A 22,343-nucleotide genomic window follows, 5' to 3' on the forward strand; every position below is an offset into this window, starting at 1 on the left:
ATTTTCGGACCTTTGAGAACTTGGATTCGTCGCCGGTAAGAAGATGCCCACAACCGGAATCGACAATCCAATCATCCTAAAAATTGATGGATGCCAAAGCACTCACCGTAGCAGTTTCTGCCACGAAACATCTACCCCAATCTTCTTCATTTTTTTGATCATCAACATTTTCGGCTACATTGCTATCCTTCAATTTCACACAACAGTTCTTTTGTATATGCCCAAATTTACCACAACGGTAACACTTGATACCCTTTCGGTTTCTATTACGCATAACGGATGATCGTCCTTCATCTTCACCTTTACATGGAATATTTTTCTTCTCTTTGTATTTGTTGAGGGATTCTTGTTGCTTGAAAACAATGCTTCTCCTTCACTCCCGGATATTGAACAGCCAGCCATTTGTCTAGCTAAAGTCTCTTGTGAAGCAAGAAGATTTTGAAATTCCACCAAAGCAACCCCCCATTTGTCTAGCTAAAGTCTCTTGTGAAGCAAGAAGATTTTGAAATTCCACCAAAGAAGGTTGCTGATCCCATCCTTGAATCGACATAACATAAGGAATGTACTCTTTTTCAACCCACAAATAATATGCCGCTTCATTCGTGCCTCCGAAATAGGCTCTTCCAGATCCAATAAAGAAATCTCCGAACAAAGATTCTTGATCTTCAAAAAGAATTGATAAATAAAGAGACTACCTTCTGAAATATTTGCCAACTCATTTTCCAACATTTGTAGACAGAGCATATTTTTCTTGTTAAGCAATCCATCAAGGGTAATCCAAATCTCACTCGCCGATTCACACCCAATAGTGTGCTCAAACAAGTCATGTGAAATAGACCGCTTCAAAAGAAATCCAGCCATAGAATTCATCATCCTCTATTTCTTCAATACATTGGCATCTTCTTGTGTATCTTCCGGAGCTACAATGGAATCAACACAAACAACCTGCCATTAAGTCTTCTCCCACAAGATAAGGCTCCATACAGGTTCTCCATTTCTTGTACTTTGAATGATTTGGATGAGAAGTGGATGTGATAGGCCATGTATTCAGGGGCTTGCTAGAGAAAGCTTCGTGTTTGATCCAGGCAATGGCATCGCACTTTTCTTTGGCCGGGTAGAGAGGGATGACAAGTCAACTTGCCCAATGACCGGGGTCTATACCCGTTCTGTCAGGATGGAGCTGAGCATGAGGACAAGCTCTTTTCTACCTGGTCCTGACCGAAGTGTAAAAGAGCCTAGTTTAATATAGATGATAGTGTGAGCGTAGGCCTTGTCAATACCATGTAGTGTAGGGGTGTGATGTGTAGGGGTATACTTGTTATAAGAGGGTAATTGAGTGGCTTAATGAGGTTTTTCATGTAATTGAGAGCAAAATGAGCTTGTCGTCTACTATAAACAGGAGAGTTCAGCTCTCATTAGGGGACTTTTGTTAAACTTTTGAAGATTTTGAGAAAGTTTCTATAAACTCCAACTTGAAGAGAGACTGTTGAAGAGAAGATGAAGAGGAGAAAAAGAGAGTTAGAGAAGAAATCTTCCCCACTTATATATTTATATGAAGAGAGAACATATGACCATTATGCCCTTAGGCATATACATACATCTAACACTCCCCCTCAAGCTGGAATGTAAATGTCAAACATTCCTAGCTTGCTACAAATATCACTCAATTTTGCTTTGTTCAATGGCTTGGTCAGCAAATCAGCTAATTGGTCCACTGATCCAGTGAACATTGTGCATATCTCCCCTTTTTGAATCCTATGCTGGATGAAGTGGCAATCGACCTCAATGTGTGTGGTCCTCTCATGGAACACCAGATTTGTGGCAATGTGAATGGCAGCCTTGTTGTCACAATATAACCGAGAAGAAGATGATGGAGGAAAACCAATCTCTGACAAAAGAGAGCGTAACCAAATAAGCTCTTCACTTGTGTGGGCCATGGCTATATATTCAGCCTCATCGCTAGATTTAGAAACAACATCCTGCTTCTTACTTCGCCATGACATAAGGTTACCTCCCATAAACATGCAATATCCTGTGGTAGATCTCTTGTCGGAGATCCTGCCCAATCTGCATCTGTGAAACCTTGTATCTTCTGATATCCATACTTCTTGAACAACAAACCTCTACCTGGAGCACTTTTCAAGTACTGAAGAATCTGAAGAACTGCTGCCCAATGTGAAGTACGAGGTGAGCTCATATGTTGGCTGACATTGCCAACAACAAAGGAAATATCTGGGCGAGTGACTGTACAATTTATAAGTTTACCCACGAATCTCTTGTACCTGCCAGGATCATCCAATAAGTCTCCCTCTTCAGAAAGTAATCTTACATTTGGGTCCATGGGAACTGAGCCAGGTTTCACTTCAAGATTACCTGTCTCCTCAAGTAAGTCCAAGACGTATTTCCTCTGTGAGAGGGAGATCCCCCTGGTGGAATACGCTACCTCAATGCCAAGGAAGTATCTCAGACGGCCCAAATATTTGATAGAGAACTCTTTTTGCAAGAAGGTCCTCAAATTTTGGATCCCCACTAAATCACTGTCAGTAATGATGATGTCATCAACATAGACTATCAATAGCACACAATCGACTGCAGACTGATGGCTGAAGACAGAGTGATCAACTGCATATTGCTTCATGCCAAAGCGCATGATAGCATCACTAAACCTCCTAAACCATGCTCTAGGGGACTGCTTGAGGCCATAGATGGATTTCTTCAGTCAACATACGGAGGAGGACATCCCCCCTCAGCAACATATCCAGAAGGTTGCTCCATGTACACCTCCTCCATGAGCTCACCATGAAGGAACACATTTTTGACATCTAACTGATGTAGAGGCTAGCCATGGTTGACAGCAAGAGACAGGAAACACGAATAGAGGGTATGTTTGCAACCGGAGAAAATGCCTCATCATAGTCGACGCCAAAGGTTTGAGTATAGTCTTTGGAAACCAAGCGCACCTTAAGGTGCTCAACAGATCCATCAGGCAAGTACTTAACCATATAAATCCAATGACAGCCAACAAGACGAGCACCGGGAGGAAGAGATACTAAGAGAACGAGTACTAGAAGAAGTTGGATGAGCAGTACTATGAGAACGAGTACGAGAAGAAATAGGGGAGTCGAAAGGTACCTCTGAAGTCGAAGGAGGGATCTCCTGCTATGCTGGCGATGTCGCTGCCGGAGAAGGATGAGCTGCAGATTTTAGTCGGTGTTGATAGGTCTTCTTAGTTACTGGTGGTGGACGAGCAGGTACCTGTAAGGGAGAAGAAGTGTCACAAACAGGGACAATCACAGGCGTTGGTAATGGAGGAGATTGAGAAGGAGTGACTACCGAGATGAGAAGAACAAGAATATGTAGAGGAAGCTCTGAATAGGGAGAGAGAGGGGGTAGTATCCGGAAGGCTGAGAAAGTAGGACTCGGTCTCAAAGAAGGTGATATCTTCTGAGACAAAGGACCGACGTAGGCATGGGCTGTAGCAACGATAACCTTTCTGGGTCCGTGAGTAACCCAGAAAGATACATCATTCAGATCTAGGATCCAACTTATCCAAACCAGGACCAGGGTTGTGGACAAAGCACACACAACCAAAGATCCTACGAGTGAGAGGGAACGAGTCATGATGAGGACGTAAAGTAGCAAAGGGTGTGGAACCTCCAAGAACCAAGGAAGGAAGTCGATTGGCAAGGTAGTTTACAGTAAGAACTGCATCACTCCAATAAGTCTTCGGAACCTGCATTTGGAGAAGAAGAGTGTGGGCCCCATCCAGTAAGGATCTCATCTTTTGTTCGGCTACACCATTTTGCTGAGAGGTGTGAGCACAGGAAGATTGATGAAGAAAACCATGAGTGGAAAGGAACTCATCAAAACCAAGTCATTTAGAGAAATACTCCCGTGCATTATCAGTACGGAGACATTTAAGAGTACAATTTAATTGATTGGTAACTTCAGCATGAAAAGTACAAAAAACAGAGAAAACTTATGAACGATCCATAAGTAAATAAAGCAGTCATGCGTGAATAATCATCAATAAAGCTACCAAAATATCAATATCCAAACATAGAGATAGTCCGCACGGGACCCCATACATCAAAATGCACTAAATCAAAAGCGTGCAAGGCCCGGCTAATAGGCCTAGAAGGAAAGGACACCCTATGGTGTTTTCCAAGTTCACAAGCCTCGCACTGAAAAGACTGAACAAGTGAAGAAACAATAGATGTCTATCGTAAACGCTCAAGGAAAGGATGACCAAGACGCCAGTGCTACTGATAGGCGTCAATGGAGCTGTGCAAAATGGCAAGTGGAAGGTCACAGTCCAGACAATAAAGCTCATCTACCTCACGGCCCTAGCCAATCGTCCTCCCAGTCAAGAGATCTTGAAACAAACAATAAGAGGGATACAGTGAAATAGAACAATTAAGATGTTTAGTAAGCTGGCTGACGGAAACCATACTAAAAGGTGACTTGGGAACACATAATACATATGACAATGTTAGAGCTGGATGAGGGGAAATATTCCCAACAGAGATAGGAGTAGAACTCTCATCAGCAAGCGTAATGGACTGAGAATAAAGGGGACGAAATGAACTAAGCGAGAAGAAGTACCTTTCATATAATTGGAGGTTCCAGAATCAATGATCCAGGGCAAGAGCTAGTAAGGAGAAATGCAGGAGAGTTACCTGGCTGAGCGAAACCGGCACTCTGGGGCTTGCTGGTCAACCTGAGGCATTGGAACTCATCATAATCAACACGAGATAAAAATACCCCACCAACAGTAGGGGCTGGGCTGGAATGAGATGGAGAAGCAGTGGAACCGGAAGTATCCGATGCTGAAAGGAGTGTAGAGCGGCCAAAACGAGGCTCAAATGAAGGGCGTACCTCAGGGTGTAGAGCATAGCACGTCTCAATATACTATCCATCGCGGCAACAGTGAGAGCAATAGGGGCGTGGGTGACCGAAACTACTAGCATGAAGATTACGGCTTCGACCACCACGACCAGAGTCACGGCCACGACCACTACTAAAGGTGCCTCTACCACGGGTAGCACGGTTACCCACTCCATAGGTTTTTTCCTTTTTTTTTTGTATATGATGGAATGAGTTTGGGCTATTTTAATGGAATGGGTTTGGGCTATTTTTGTTTTTATATTTTTTTTCTAAAAAGAATATTCACTTTTCATATAGAAACAAAATATAGTGTGTCATTACTAAAAATAAATATTAATAATATTATTATTAATAAATAAAAAGGATTTACTTCTCGGATTCGGATGTTAAACGGATCGGATATACCAATTACCAAATTCGCATCCGCTAAGAGCCGGATATCTCATAAACGGATTCGGATAATATCCGCTTGAAACAGATTCGGATAATATTTGCTTTAAACGGATTCGGATGCGGACGGTAATCGAATTTCCGAATATCCATTTACACCCCTACGCACCTCCCATACCCCCTCCATTCTCAAAAGTTGAGAGAGAGAGAGAGAGAGAGAGACGTACATAAAAAAAAAAAAAAAAAAGAGAAAAATAAGAGTAAGAAGAAGATGAAGTGGAACTTGGTCTTTTAAATTCTATTCATGTTCCAAGTATACATCAATTGATTAATGATCTAACTAGTGTTTCTTGTTCAAACAAACCTTAACACTTAAGAACTCTTGATTAGGGTTGCGTTCTTGCAAGAAAAAGAGGAAATAATAATAATAATAATGGAATAAGAAAAGAGAACTGAAGGAGAGGAGAGGATTTAGAAGGATCAAGTTCTGATTTTTCTAATCAGATCTATACAAGTAAGTACCCTAACCTCCCTAATATCATATGGAATCCATGTGTTGTGTGTATTTTCTCCAATCCCATCAGTGATATAAGCACAATCCATTAAATGATATATTTGTATATCTTATGTATTCACTATCTTATTAGTGATATAAGCATAAGCCATTCATTATCTTAATAGTGAAATAAGCATAAGCCATTACATGATATTTTTTTATATCTTATGTATTAACTATTTTAACAGTGATATAAGCATAACCAATTAAATGATTTTTTTATATATATCTTATCTTATCAGTACTAATATAGGACATTCAGTGATTTTTTTTATGAGTACTGCGTATGTAAGGATTTCCTTTTTACACTTCCTTGGCGATAAGCGCATAAGGTTGTTCAATGAGTTCCGTCTTTTCGTATTTTTCCAATCTCATGCGCATAGAGTTACTGAATAACTTTCCAATCCCATCCATATTATGTATATAGAACTATTAAAATGAGTTTTAGTATACAGTACTATGAGTATATAACTTGTGAAATAATCTTGCATGTATTTACTCCACTATTTTGATCGATCTTATATGTTGGGATGGATTAAATGGTTTACGTGTATCACTTCAGCACTTGGTCAGTTTGTGTGTGAGTTTAACCTCTTAAAGCTGGACAACGATAACGTTGCCTGTATGTGTATTCATGTTACGAAAATTGGACAGCAGCAGCGCTGTCTGTATGTGCTTTCATATGCCCCAAAACAGGGCAACAGATATTAGTCGTGAGTGTTAAAGTATAAAACATAAATAATGCCTTTCTCCAATAGCTTAAGCTTTTGGAGAAGTTGGTAAGTTAACATGGTATCAGAGCCAAAGGTCTCGAGTTCAAACCTTCCGGATAGCAAAAATCCACATGAGATAGTCGACACAAAATGGGACCACATGTGCCACGTGTTTTCTAAGTGGGTCACACGTTGCTCCCGGAGATGCAAAAACTCGGGACCGAATGTCTCGAGGAAGTGAACGACACGAACCTGGTCTCGCTGTTGTGCGGCAGTAGCCAAATCAGTCGTGAGAGGCATGAAAAAATCCAGTTGCTGACTGTGCGAGACAAACTGACTGTAATATGTAGAAAGAGGAGTGTCACCACACTAGAGATGGATCCACTGTGAATATGTGGCACAAATGCGGGCGAGGTTGTCAACTCCGGAATAGAGGATAGCTGTATGGTTCCAAATCTGCTTGGACATCGGAAGGCACATCATGGTGCTAGTAATACGAGTGGCCATGCTCTGCCAAAGAAGAGTGCGAATGAGAGCATCATCCAGCTCCCATTTCTCATAAGTGGGATCAGTGGAGGAGGTAGGATCATGACGAATGAGATGAACCCTACCCCTAGCAATGAGGTAGGTCTCCACGACCATCTTCCAAGTCAAGTAATTAGACCTGTCTAGTTTAACGGTCGTCATTGGCGGGAATGAACCCTCCACCGATGAAGAATGACTAGATAAATAGGGACCGAAGGTGGTGGAGTGGCACAGATAATAAAAGGCGAGCCAAGAGAGGGATCCTCAATAATGGGAGGATCCATAGAGACAAAGAGAGAGAGAGAAAAATAGTCTCAACCACAACAACGACAATGTAAGAGAGAAGGAAGAGGCACATAATGCATCCAAGACGTATGGAAAAACGAGCGTGGAAGTGAATCGGAGTCGTGGAAATGAAAACATAAGAGAGAAAGGATTTAGTCCATCAGGGGGGGAAGAAAGAGAGGAAAGGGGGTTTGGTGAGGAAAATAGGGTCTGGGACATTGAAAAAGGAAGGTGGGAAGGTTCAAGGCCGAAGTGGAGGGAGCTGGTGGCGTGGGAAGGGATGGGGAATAGGGAAGGGTTACAGAGGGAGGGAGTTGGGGGTGTAGAGGGTGTTGGGGAGGTGTCTAGGGGAGTGAAGAGGTGCCGGAGAAGGGAGCTGGGGGCTCGGGGAAGTGGAGACGAGGGTTATGGCAGGAGGGGAGGTAGCTGGGGGGGATAGGTGTCGGGGAGGTTACAAGGGGGAATAGGTGTCGGGGAGGAAGCTGGGGGTAGGGGAGTTGGAGAAGAAGGTTACAGTGAGGTTAAAAGGGGGTCTACGTGTCGGGTGAGGCTACAGGGGAAGTGAGGTTGGTGGTGTGTCGGCGAGACTCAAGAGACGAGGGAAGTGAGGATGGTGGTGTGCTGGCGGGACTCGAGGGAGAGTTGAAGGCAGCGGAAGGGAGAAGGGAGAAGAGAAGAGAAGAAGGGTGGTGGCTCCTTCCAAGGTGGTCCCTAGGGCAACAAACCCTAGATCTCTAATACCAGTTTAAAATCCATGAGGAGAGAAGAGAGAAATGAAGAAAAGAGTGAGTTGAGGTATTTCTCCTCCTCAGTTATATATTTATAATAAAGAGAACAGTACAATGACCACTATGCCCTTAGGCATCTACAAACAAACACACACACACACACACACACACACACACACAACTAACATACTTCTAACAGGTTGTAAAGCCCTGTGATTTAGAACGGTATTAAAAGAACTCAAATATTGTCAAATAAAAGGTACAAAATTATTTTATAACAATAGTTTCGCTATTTTGTTCGTTGATGCGGAAGCGTACTTTAAAAAAATTTCTCCAGAACCTTTAAACCAGGAATGTAATCACATAGAAAACCGTGAAGAAACCATGAAACAATGGGTTGGAAGATGCTTGCGAACCCTGAGGGGGTTGTACGTACACCACCAGGGTGGTTGTAACTATACACCTGTTAGGTCTCAGTCCGACGAAGATGGACGAGTGAGATCGAGGGTGGATGGAAAGATGTTAGAGGGAGAAGAAGAAGAGGGAGGAGAGAAATTTTCGTGTGTAGAGAATGAGCTATAAGCTCACTTATATAGAGAAAGGAAACTTGGTAATTCCCAAATTACGCCCAAAATCTCTACACTCTCAAGAGCAAACAAAAAGCCCTCCTTCTTCGACTTTATTACAGTCGTGCCATTAGTGATCTAAAATACCAAAATACCTCGAAGGCATAATGATAATTATCAACCTGCCTAACCCAAAAGGCAATCAGGTCAACAGCACAAAACTAACCCTATAGCAATCTTAACCATCCACACCTGATTTCAAATACTGAAACCTAACAAGTGAGACCTCAAGGACCAATCATCTCCTCAATGAGAGCACCGTACCAAATCTCTATCTAACCAACATGGCAACATCACAATCCCATCTAGCCTGCCCTAGACCCACTCGATATACACCGAGATGAACGGCTCTAATCCCAAAGAGCCCCCCCCCCATTCACCTCAGCATGCACTTGTTCATTTGTCGAGTAAACCAATGCTTTGCCAAACCATTTTCCAAAATAAGCATATCTAATTATATATAAATATAGTTAGAAAACAATTTGCAACATGATCGATAAAACCTGATAAAAATACTGTGGCCGATAAAGAGAAATAAGTGCACGTCATAGCCAAGCCATAGTTTAAATATCATGGGATCCTCCCCAACCACAATGTTATTCCGTATCAGTTCAACCACTTTCCCAGCAATGCACTAGTAGGTCGAATCGATCACAACCGCAGGTTAGCATGCCAAAGTAGCGAGCATCAGACCTCAAGTTCATAGCAAAGCGAAGGGTCCTAAGGGCACAAGGGTTACCTACGGACCCAGCTCGTGGCACACGGTGCTAGGTAAAAGGGATTAATCCTGCACCTGTAGGTAGTGGTCTATAGCACGTGTCGCACCCAGTGCACACGCCATGGTGTAAATCTAGAAAGCACACAGCAATCCGGAACTAGATATATCGTCATGCGATTACACCATGCAGGATCAGTCCTCAACGATTGTAAGGCTCATCCGACTCATCTCGGGACTACCACATCCTGGCTCTAAGGCAGGTCAATCATCCTGATCTCCTATAGAATCAGGGCGGCCAATTACCTCCTCGCACATCCCAGATGCCGGGGCCGGTCTTTGCCGTGTGAGTAGCAGACCATACTTGTTGATGATCATTAATCAATCTCAATGATTAATTAAATTCATCCAGTTACTTAACATGCATCTCCACAATAATGCAATAATAAGCCAAAACAAGCTTCCACAGATTAAGCAAAAATAATCACAATTACTATCATGCTTAAAATAGTTAGCATTCATCATATCCAAGTAAAATTGACTAAAAGGCCACACTAATGTCTAACATATTTCACTCGCATAAAATCTAGTTTTTCATGACGAAAGCAAGCACATTAAGAAAAAGTTTCATTTCATCTGAGACTTAGCTAAAGATGGAGAATTAAATGTTTGGATTTGCAAAGGTCAAGTTGCAAATATTATTACAAAGATATTGAAATTTGATATGTTCAACAAAATGACGGAGAAGCTCAGTATCATGACAGACTAGCTTACAGGGGCTATTGAAATTCTAATTTAGTTCGTGGAAGTCTAAATAGTGGTGTTGGAACTCTATGGAAGCCTTGAAAGACTAAATATTTTGTGGTGGTATTTATTTTGCATTGTAAAAGTATACTTTCTTTAGTTTATCCATATTTTTTCATTTGGTACGGTGTAGTTGGTTGCTTAAGAAATATAAGTGAAATTAAATGTATTAAATTTGGATAAGGCTTTGTATCCTCTTCAACAAGTAATTTAGTGAAATTTGATGTCATTTGAGTAAGCATAATAAGTCAGTCCATTTTGTGTGTGTATGTTTGGCATCAAGAGAACAATTTTCTTCTCTTTAATCTCTTTCTTATACCTCCTGTGCAGTTGGTGTCACTCCAACCAGTGCATATGAGACACATCAAATTATTAATCTGAGAAAAGTAGGCCCTATTCGTTTTAGATTTTGAGAATTTATTTCGAGTCCAAAGCTGATTAGTGGACTCAAAATTGCAGTCTAGTAATTAATCAGTTTGTACTCAGAATCAATTCTCAAAATCCATAACAAACAGCGCCTAAATGTTTCAACTACGTATGTAAATCACAATAATCATTGTTTCAATGATTATAACAACAGCAAAAATAAAGACAAACATGGCAACATCAAAAGAAATGGAATCACTGGTAGGTTTCAAAATTATTATGCTCTAATAACAAAATCACAACAACAACAACAACAAGGACAAAGAAAAAGAAACTAAAAGAGCACTCACCTGAGATGTAGCTTAGAACACTCAAGTCTCGAAGCCAAACAGTAGGAAGAATGGCGAGTGTTGCCATCAAGGCAAAAAGATAGTGAGCGTTCAGTTGAAGCCCACCTAAACTTATACGTGCATTTGGGAATAATGATGATAAATTATCACTCTCCAGAATTATATATTCGACACAAATAGCCTGCAAGAGAGATAGACATAGGATAAAATTATGCTAGCGTCATGAAGTTCTGAAAAATGCTCCTGGATTTAAGCAATAACCCAAGTATACTTTGCTGTTCCCATAAACTACATTGCAGAAGGTAAACCACATAGAGAAGGTTATCGTTTTAGTGGAAAGATGGAGCTTGATTCTAAGAAAAACATTTCTGACAGAGAAATTCAGATTTTTTTTCTTTCTACAATTGTGAAATGATATGATTATGGTTGATTTAGAGGGATATATCATAAACTGAAGTTCCCTCTTAATAAAGATTGAATAGGGTTGGTTCAAATTATCTTTTTTCGTGTGTAAAAAATTTAGGAACTTTTAGAAATATTTTTCCTTGCCAAACTTTTTCAAAAATATTCCTGCAATATTAAGAGGGCTAACGTTAATTGCCTTATATCAACTGCAGAGTTGGATATGTATGCTAAAAATGTTGACTTATAAAACAAGGATGAGGTTTTCCCCTCAAACAAACAGAAAAAAGGGCAAGCTGTAGTTTATTATTATTTTTTTTTAAAATAAGGCCCTGTTTGGATTGCAAGAAAAAAAATCCTAGCAGTTGTTTTTTTTGTCTTGGGATTTTTTTTTCTTTCCACGATTAAGAGGGAAATAATATAATTAAGGTTAATTGAAGGGGATAGTATCATAAATTGAAGGCATCTGAAAGTAAAAATTGAATAGGGTAGGTTCAAATTACCGTTTCCTGATTGTTAAAAAATTTGAAACTTTGGCTTCGTTTCTTTTGATGTAAAATTGGACATAAAATTTGTTTTATGTTCAATTTTTGGCGTAAAATTGGAAGTAAAACAAATTTTAAATCAAAAGAAACGGAGCCCTTTAAAACTATTTTCCTTTCCAAAAATTTTCATATATTTTTGCAATCCAAACATGTCCTAAGGGAAGCTTAAATTAAAAAGATCGGTGCATTTATATCTATGCTTTGTTAAACTACCAACTTCTCCAAAAGCTTAAGCTGTTGGAGAAAGGTGTTATTTATCTTTTATATTTAACACTCCCCCACACGTGTGGCCCACTTGGCAAACACGTGGCACATGTGATCCCACTTTGGGCCGACCATCGCATATGGATTTTTGTTATCTGGGAGGTTTGAACTCGAGACCTTTGGCTCTGATACCATGTTAAACTACCAACTTCGAGAAAGGCGTTATTTATCTTTTATACTTTAACATGCTTTCCAAATCCCAAGTATCAAAGCCAGGTATTTTGTTAGGAGTAGTGGGACATTGTAGGGATCTTCCATACAAAGCTTCAAAGGAATGAGGATTCAATAAATTTTCACTTACGTAGAGCTCCACGTATAAAATTATCTGCAAAATTGCAACCAACAAAGAAGAGGAAAATCATCAATGAGTCGCAGCTACCTTCTTTTTAAGTTTAAAGTGAAAATACAAAGGACGGATTTTTACTTCTTATGGAGAAAACTAAGTAGATAAGAGGGTTTTTTGAGGACTTACAGAGATAGCAAAGCGACCAGCAGTGCCAAAAGCAGCTTGGCCAATGTCTGGGTATGTCTCCAGTCCAGGTTCACTATCTAAACAATAGCGTAAGAGTACTCCTGTGTAAAAAGAGAGCACTGCGAAAACAAACAGAATAGAAAGCCCAACCCAGCCTCCTTCCTTGGCAGCGTACGGGGTAGAGAGTATTCCAACTCCACAGATAACGTTGATGCCTAACCAAATAACGTTAGCATATATGGATCAAGACTGTATAACAAGAAGGGAAATTATATATTAACCCCCTTTTGTTTCCCGGGCCAGCCTCTATAGTCTAAAAAGAGTAGTCATAAAGAAGGTTTAAAATTTCGGTTTCGGTACCGGTTTCGGACCTTGAAATTTCAAATTTTCGACCGAAATCTTGTACAAAAAAACAAACAATATTTTATTCATTATTAAATTTCGGCCGAAATTACCGAAATTTCAGTGAAATATTAAATTAATATTTAAAAAAACAGATTTTTTGTGTCAAATTTCGGAAAAACCGAAATTTCGACCCCGAAATAAATGACCATTTCGGTTTTGTGTAGTTTCGGTGTCGGTAATTTTGGATTTCGGTCGAAATTTAAAACCATGGTCATAAATACACTATGCAGGGCTTGGGTGGAGATCGTGGGACAAACCCCATCAAAACATGAGGTAAAATGGTGGGCCACACCTTATAGGTGGTTTGAGTTGTCTTGGTGGCACTCACGCTATCAAAACAATGGTTTTAAATTTCGAACGAAATCCGAAATTTCAGGTTTCGGTGAACCCCAAAATCAAAATTGGGGTTACCCGAAAAGTTACATTATTGGGACAGAAATTGTGAAATTTTAGTCGAAATTTTGTCCAATATTTAAGTAAATTCAAGCAAAAATCTCAATTTTTTAATTATTTAATATTTTCCGGAAATTTCGGCTGAAAATTTGTTGTGGAATAAAATATTAATTTTAATAGTTTCATCGGATTTCGGCCGAAATTTCAGTTTTGGTGTAGGCTGAAACACATTCCGAAACCGAAATTTGACACCACGATCAAAACACGTAGTTGAGCGTCACGAGTATTTTGGTGTTTTTACAAGGTAATTTTCGTCTTTTCACATATAAGGATATTTTGGTCAATTGGTCTTTTATGAGTAGAAACAAATCTACGATGGGTATTGTCTGTCGCCAAATTTGTGATGACCCTATTTGTAAATTTTGAAACTAGAAGACTGTTTTTGCAATTCAAGCAAAGTAGAAAAGACTTCTTTTGCAAAACCCCTTATTTCAGGAAAGGAGAGAGCGCAACAATCACTGTCTTTTTACCACTTTTCTTATGACATTTAAAGGGCAAATGCAAGACACAGATACGCCTAGGCCCTTGCCCCAAGCTGCCAAGCATGTGCGAGATCATACACCAAAATGCATTAAAGCAGGTTGTTACAGACACCCTTATGTAGGCATGATGCCTATGTTAGTTTGTCCTATGCATTAAAAAGTTAAAGGCAAAACAAATAAGACAAACTGACACGTTGCAAAATGCCTTAATTTATGGCTGCCAACACGAAACCTATAAACTCTCTCCTCTACAGGGCCAATTCACATGACAATCACGTCTTGGATGACAGTCACCTAAGTTACAAGGATTGGATGATCTTGATCGTTCGATTAATAGCCTGCTTGATGGGACGATCTCTGATTAATAATAGCCTACTTATCTGAGAGTTAGACTTTAAGATATATAATAAAAATCAATGAAATGTCAGTTGGTCAGACGGTTGGATTTTCCTGTCAAGATTCATCCAAGAGGTGTCTGGACGGTAGGGATGAATTATACCCCAAGTTATAGAATACATTAATTGAGAATATGAGAAAACGGTTCCTACACATATGTGTAGATAAGTTATCTACACACTAGCTTAAAATACAGGGAGGGCCACATTATTTGGGTGATCCAATCCATTCATTTTTAAGGCCCTCATAGATAGGGTGTCCACAAAAAATCAGATCCATAGGATGATGGGTAACAAGGTAAATAGGTTGTGCCCAAAAAATCATTTCCATAGGATGATCCCAACGCTACGATCTATGGAGGAATTGCATATTATGGAAACCAATACAGATCAGAGGGTTAGGTTAATCCTATGGAAATGATTTTTGAGGCACAACCTATTTACGTTGTGGCCCACAACCTAGTTTTGGATCATCCTATGGTGTAAGCCGTACAGTACTTTTGAAACATTCTGGCATATACAGGCTTTCACCATATTAAAACTCAGATTAATTAATGGACTTATTAATTAAGTTTTGTTTATACTGTTAATTACAGTAAGGAATGTTACTTACCATTTAACACAGTTTGCCCGTAAGAGCTCTGTCGCGTAATTGGCACTTCATGTCCGGCCTTTGTAGGCTTCTGATCAGGGATGAGCTTCTTCGAGGAAGGCTTTTGTGCTAGAGGAGGAAGAAGAGAATGTGAGCTTTGTCTCTGCTGTTGCTGTTGCTGATCTGCTAGTGTAGGTAACAGAGGCTTAATTAAGGAAGACAGTACTTCAGGAGTGTGTCTCCTTTGTAGTGAAGAGGAAAGAAATGAGCTTCCCAATCTGCTTAGTGTAGGAGTGCCCAAAAATCCAATATTTGGCGACGTTAAGCTGCTATACATATCAATTGATTGCCTGAAATTCGAAAAAATACAGTGTAAATAAATGTACGAAAATTGTGAGAGTTTTTTGGGAACTATAATAACCTTTGACAGCTCTTTAACTACAAAAAGATAAGAGGAATTAGTGAAATATCAAAACATGGTTGTGCTGATAGCATTTCCAAAAAAAATACAAAAAACTTTGACAGGTCTTTATATAAAGGTTGTGAGATGATATCTACTCTACCCCGTTCAGAAATTGGCAATCTTTTCGTAATTTTATGACCCTTTTTGATGGGTCCGATGGATCCTTTCCGAATGTTAATGGACAGTATTTGGGCACAGTAGCCGGATCCGAAGAATGTGCACTAGAACCATATCCTAAGGTCTGAAATTATTTCGGATTAGTGACCCAAATATAGCCCCAAAATCCGATGGAGCATCCTAGATCCCAATGGAGGGCACCAATGTACGAAAATACCCTACATATTTGCGTTTATTTAGGTCCATTCATGAGGGGTATTTTTGTAACTTATGAAAATTCAACTCAAAATGACGAACATCTCTCTCTACCCTAAGCCTAAACAGGAAACAAACTTCACTCAATACTTAGAAGGGTGTGATAGGCCTTACTACGAATAATGGTGCTAGCACGGGATGCACAATAACGTAAGTATGACCTAGGACACTCCAATGGACGGTTAGATTTGAAATGGATTGTGAACCGAACTGATAAGGGATCTGCAGCGATAGTGACCTAAGACAGGTGGTTCGGATCCAAAACGGATACATTGACATCACTACTCTTTCGTTGGTTATTACTTATTACAATTTCCAAAGGGAAACGATTTCAGCGCTCAAGTCAAGCGTTTTGATAAACATGCGCTCCACTTGTTTGTCGTGTAGTATTTAAATACTACACGACAAACAACTGGAGCGCATGTTTCTCAAAAACCCTTTAAATACTACACGACAAACAAGTGGATCGCATGTTTATCCAAACTTAAATACTACACGACAAACAAGTGGAGCTTGAGCTCAGAAATCATTTTCCTTTCCAAAATGATATGCAAATATCAAAGTAAGAGTGTGTCAACATCATTTAACATTTTTTATTTCTATTCAATAAATATTAGACAAAAGGATAAAAACTAGACACCGAAGCCCTCCTCAAAATTGAGCAGAGTTCCGAGGAATAAAAGATGAATAACTGGTGTAGAGGCATAGCTGTTGACCAACTTTGTAAAGGATGGGTCCACCACCTACCTTAGATAAAAAAAACTGACTAAATGGTGGGGACTCATTACCATTGTTTGATGATGATGATGAGGCCATGGTGGATGGCATATAGATTATCCACTGATAACTTTTTAATTAATGGTGAAGAGAAATTACAGAAGCTAGTAATATGAATTTAACGGAGTTAAAAGAAATTTAAAAATACTTTATGATTCCGGGAATTAAATTATTATTTATTAGATGAAGTGTTCCTGATTTTCTAACTAATAATTTCTTTCCTATTTTAATCTTGTTGGGCTGTTGAAGGCAAGTGATACATTTGCCACCTTTTCTTCACGAGGCCACTGCTTCATTGCATTTATGAATATCGTTTTACACTACATGGGTGTGACATTGGGAAGAAAACAGGGGTGATTATATAATTTCCTGGCGTAGAAATGAAGGGAAATTAATGTGGATTTGTAGCGGGGTGTTTGATTGTAAGAATCTAAGAAAAATGATGTGGTGATAAATTCAAAGATTTCTATTAATCTTGGTTGATTACAATCAACTCTAATAGTACTTCTATAATGCACTCAAAATATAAACAAGATAAAGATTACTATGAAAGGAGATATCCTAATCTTAGCAGCCACCCTAATCTTAGTTGTCTAATCTAGTCCAATTTCCTTCATCAACTTAGTTGCTTAATCTAATAAGTGCACTCCAATGGTCAAGATCTACCTTTATTTTCTAACATGTGGGGTGAGAGTATCTGCTATAATTAATAAGAGCTTAAGAGGGTGCAGGGTGCTAATATCAAAATGACCAAGATGATGTTGTTTTTGCACAAATAGTTGCACAAAATGCCATCACATTACGACAATGTGGTTTTTTGTGAAAGTTTGCCTTTACAGTTTGTAAGAGGTGAAAAGTTTCCGTGCAGATAGACAGACCTCCATGGAGCCGATATCTACTATCGGTCCTTCAACTTCAATTAGTGTCTCACAAAAAGGACATGTAATCTATACCATTGATCTCGTAGGCCATCGTGAGGTGAGCCATATGATCCTCGTCCCATATATGTAATGAACGATGAAGGACTAGAGGTGGACTGATGTCAGACGAAATTCTCCTTATTTTACGTTGTTTAACCATCCGACAAAGGCTGAAGAATTTCCTAAAATGGTGTGTAAGTCAAAGTGAGTCTTATCGTTACCAAAACATGGTTGTGAGGATATTAGTTGGCTAAAGAATTGCGGATATTAGCAGGCTAAAGAAATCAACATTTTGGCTTTTCTCCCTTTGGTTGCACCTAAAATTGGGTTGTTACAGAAAAATAACAGGACACCTTTTCCAAAACTCTTCCGTGTACTCTTTGAGTAGTCTCTCTTTTACCTTGGCAGTGTTCTTGTCCAAATCCTGGTTTTGCCTTACAAAATCAATCAAAACTCCTTTGCAACTGAATAAGACAAAGAGGGTGATCAAGATCTTCAAGCCTTGGACTCAGAAGCCATGCAAGACAACCATGTAAATACCTCACCCGATCTAAGCCAGAAAATCTATTCAACATTCTTCAAAACCTGGACTAAGAAGCCATCCAAGACAACGATAATCAGGACTCAGATGCAAAGACGGATGATGAAGAGAGCGAAGAGGACACTGGATCAGAGGACTACTCTGACTCTAAAGAGGTTTCCTCATTTGAATCCTCTTCAAAAAAGGAGAACGATCAAGCAAACACAAAAGGTCCTAAAGAATCCAACAACAAAAAAAAGAATATATCCTAAGCGGATGAACGTAATGAAGTCCACCTGATTCTACTCGAGCATTTCTAGTGGTGAAGAAGAGACTCCAAAACTTGAGGAATCAAATGAATCATGGTAGGTAGTTCATAAGAAAATTTGGCCAAAACGCTCACAAAGAGCCCAACAAACCCCTTCGAAATTAGTTGATTATGTAATTCACAAGTACTGAGCATTTTGATCTCTTAGGCTCTGTTTGGTTGCAGGAGCTTGGGTGTGATGGGAGAAGACTAGAAGTCAAACGGCATTTCCAAAGCCCGGCAATCAAGGGGGAGATTTTTGGAACTTCGTCCAAGGGTTGTTTGGTTACAAGGCTCTGCTCAGGCATTTGGGCGGCATATGATCCACTTTGGACATTTGGTTGCCAGAATTTTTTCGGAACATGTGTAGAAAACACTCTCGTAGCACGTCTCCGTCATTTCTACATGCTAGGGATCTTGATATTCCAGCAAAAAAACTCCAAATATGTGGATTGCCATTTGGCTTTGGTTGGGTGTCCACATGGGCAGACAAGCACCCGACAAGCCCGGTGGTCAAGCATGCCAATGAAATGCAAATGGCAACCAAATGGGGTTTGGCATTTCAAAATTCCAGACATATTCCCGTCTTTTATCTAAATGCCTGCAATCAAACAGAGCCTTAGGCTTAGTGTTTATGGCTCAACCTTGGTTCTCCCTCTCTCGCATATTCCATGTTAGAGTTGGTTTTGTGCTAATATTGTATCATCTTTCTCTTCATCGAATAAATCGGCAGGGGTCCCCACTAAACCCTAGCTTACCCATCCAAAAAAAGAAAAGAAAAGAAAACTCCTTTGACACTACTGAAGTATAACTGTGTCAACCAAGTACTTAATCACGACATTAAAGTACTCGACCGCATCGTTTCAAGTCAACTAAGATTTGCTTTGGTCGCTTTTTCGCTCACATTTGCATTTTGAAACATTTAGGGGCCGTTTGGATACACGGATTTTAGGAATCTTGGATTTCCTCAAAATCGCAGTTGGGAGACGAGAGAAGGAGACCAGTCGTCGTTTTCTGATTTCTCGCCCTTCTTTCCGAAAGCAAGAGAGCAGGAGAACGTCCCATGTTTCCAGGTTTTAGAAATCTTAGGATGCGGGAGAGATTTCCAAAACCTGGATTTCTTACTTAAAATCCAAGAACGCTGTCAGGACAACATATAACAACTTGATCATGAACCCTCTTTTACATTGTTTTCAAACTAAAACCTGGATCCTAAAATCCGATTATCCAAACGGCCCCATAGTGTTATTTGGTTCCCATTCATTATTCCCTACACACTATTGGCTGCAAATTTTCCCAATGTAAGCCATATTTTACTTTCCAACTTCCCTCTCAACTTCCTGTATATTTAGGGATTGTTTGGGGAGGAAGAAGCGCCACCTAAGCAAAACACTCCGCTTGGTTGCCAATTAAGAGAATAATGGGCAAGTAAAACAGGAAGAGCCCTACGAAAGAACCTCAAAATTGTGTTAATTTGTACGTAAATCTCACGTACACTCTTCATCAATGTGGGTCCACAACAATTGGCGAGACCTGGGGTCACCCATCAGATCAATGGATTTGACCAGGTCCATGTGGCACACATGGGTTTAAAAAGTAAAAAGGAAGGATGCTACCATCCTAACAACCATGTCTTTTAGCATTTCTTATTTGGGAGACGACATCCTACCCCCATCCGAACACCCGCATTACATGCACGCTCCCCTTATAACCTGATTTGACGTGAAAAGTGGGCAACTTTATGTCAAATTAAGTTAAAAGGGGAGCGTGCAAGTAATGCAGGAGGTGAAAATATCATCACCCTTCTTCTGTCCGCAATCTATTCTCCGTATCATTTATTTAGAAAAGGACAAGAAACCTAAAAATCTGTCCCTATCCAGAAAATCCTAAGTTCTCTCCGCCCATGATGCCTGGCGACAGTCTGATTAAAAATGGGCAATGTTCCACATTCAATTGACACAAAGCCATAAGTTCGTAAGATTATCTACCCATTGGATGGGTAGAAATGCAACTTGCCACGTGTAGGGTGGAGATGGCACCATATTTAATTTTCCTAAATTAATGGTTTCTTCTCATTTACCCTCAGTTAAACATGGAAAGGAAAATTAAAACCTAGCAAAGGTGGGGTGAACTTTGTCAATTTATTGATCCAAACTCGAGCCCAAAATGGAAAGTAGCTATGAAAAGCAAAGTGCCTGAACATGGTAGAGACCTACAGTCCTACATGTGTTTTGTTAGGACTTAAGAGTCATCCCTATCATTGGAACATGATACATTTGCCCCATTTCTTCCCTTAGGACAGCCCCTTGTAGTGTAAAAGAGGCTGTACAAGTGTAGAAAAGCAGGTGAGTATAACACCTACCTTATCTTTTAAACTCCCAATCCTAACCTTGATCCGGAGGAACCCACAGTTGCCAAATATCACATTGATGGGATGATCCTAACCATCCGATCAATCGGATCTCTCCCCTCATATAAGCTTATATGAGGTGACGGCTAGAAACACAGTGGGCCCACATTTTTGGGGTGATCGAAACTATTCATTTGATAGGCCGCGACAGGGTGTGCCCAAAAAATCAGCACCAGAGGATCATCCCAACCGTTCAAACTGTGGAAGTACGGTCACCAATTGATTGGGATGGCAAGATTACGGCCCATTCATAGGATGTTCGTAACCATCCGATTAATCAAGTCTCTCCCATCGAATCGTCACCCACCGATTGATTGGGATGGCTAGATCATGGCCCACTTATAGGATGATCCTAACCATCCGATCAATCAACTCTTTCCCACTTTGTTCTTTTGTTCATCTTCATGAGAGAGAAAGAGAGGTACCTGTAACTCTGAGGCCATGAAGTGTTGTAAGAGCTAGGCTTGTTCTGCTGAGGACTACCGATTGAAGAAGAATCAGAAGAATCGGATTCGTGTCCATTTCCGTCCCCTTTCTCCGAAACATTTTCATCGTGGTCTCCGTCCTCGTCGCTCTCGATGTATAAGCTACGATCCGAAACCGAATTTTTCATTTTCCGTGATCTGCAATATCCTATCAAACCAGATCTTATCGGTTAAACTAGTATAATGGAGAAGATGATAACAAAAGCAAAAAAGAGAGAAGAAACCACAAAGATTCTTATACATGAAAAGAGACTTACCTTTTTCTACACGATTTGAAAATTTCTCAATTACAAGGTTTCCCTCTCACCTGCAAAAAGATCCAGAATCAGAGATTCCAGTACAGATATTAGTATTTCCTTAAAGTAAAACTCTTAAAAATTATGAACTTTCTGTCCGTAAAAAACGAAAATAAATTAATGTAATAAATGTTCCAGATTCTTCACGTTTGGGTCTGATTTAGAATAATGAGAAATTCTTAAAACCTAGAGATTTGTAGAATCCAATATCCTTCACAGAGATCTGAACTTCAAAAAGACAGAATTTTTTGATTTTGAGAGATGAAAAAGCATCTGATAACTGATATTTAAGAGTAGAGACTTGAACTTTGGGAAAGCTTCTGTAAACTGATATTTCAGAGATATATGGAGAGAGCAGAAAATTCTGTTTTGAATGCAAAAAAGAGTGATATGGGATTTTCGATTCTTGAAAAAAACGTACAAAAGGTTTGGGAATCTGAGATTTCAGAGAGGGAGATCTGAACTTGTAAAAGAGCAGAAACTGTTTGTTGGAAAGCTAATTCGAGGAGGATTTATTCTGTTCTGAAAGCTGAAACAGAGAGAAATCCCTTTTGCTCATCAAAACTTGCAGAAGATTTCGATTTCTGGATCTTGAGATTGATGAATAAGTGGTTGGAACATACTGGCAAAGGCCCAAGTTATATTTGCAACTTGGTTCAGTAGATGTGAAATTACAAAACTAACCTTTTTTAAGAATGCTAGTTGCACACGCCTGACCTTCAGACTGGGACTGTCACGAGTATATGATGCGGCAGTAGATTTAGCATCTGCAGATAGCATTTCGCAACCTTTTATGGTCAGGAATTGAACTGGAATGTGTAAGTTGGATAATGATCAA

General features: G+C 39.7%; 1 protein-coding gene across 4 annotated transcripts in view; it reads right to left on the bottom strand.

Moving 5' to 3' along the window:
* The window catches only part of LOC143855431 (Transmembrane amino acid transporter family protein), a 45,469-nt gene extending 23,362 nt beyond the window's left edge, over nt 1-22,107 (bottom strand). The window contains exons 1-7 of one of the 4 annotated variants that reach the window (XM_077365550.1): nt 21,927-22,107; nt 21,467-21,516; nt 21,150-21,347; nt 14,977-15,305; nt 12,629-12,843; nt 12,458-12,481; nt 10,946-11,126 (exon numbers count right to left, since the gene is read on the bottom strand). In XM_077365550.1, coding sequence (XP_077221665.1) covers nt 10,946-11,126; nt 12,458-12,481; nt 12,629-12,843; nt 14,977-15,305; nt 21,150-21,337 — 937 coding nt within the window. In that variant the 5' untranslated portion in view covers nt 21,338-21,347; nt 21,467-21,516; nt 21,927-22,107. Of the gene's footprint in view, nt 1-10,945; nt 11,127-12,457; nt 12,482-12,628; nt 12,844-14,976; nt 15,306-21,149; nt 21,358-21,466; nt 21,517-21,926 lie in introns of all 4 variants that reach the window. The other 3 variants (XM_077365549.1, XM_077365552.1, XM_077365551.1) reach the window with 3 other exon arrangements.
* Between the last annotated feature and the right edge of the window lie 236 nt (nt 22,108-22,343).

Source organism: Tasmannia lanceolata, unplaced genomic scaffold, assembly GCF_043159265.1.
Source record: "Tasmannia lanceolata isolate RefF3 unplaced genomic scaffold, GAP_Taslan_0.1 ptg000021l, whole genome shotgun sequence".
NCBI lineage: Eukaryota > Viridiplantae > Streptophyta > Magnoliopsida > Canellales > Winteraceae > Tasmannia > Tasmannia lanceolata.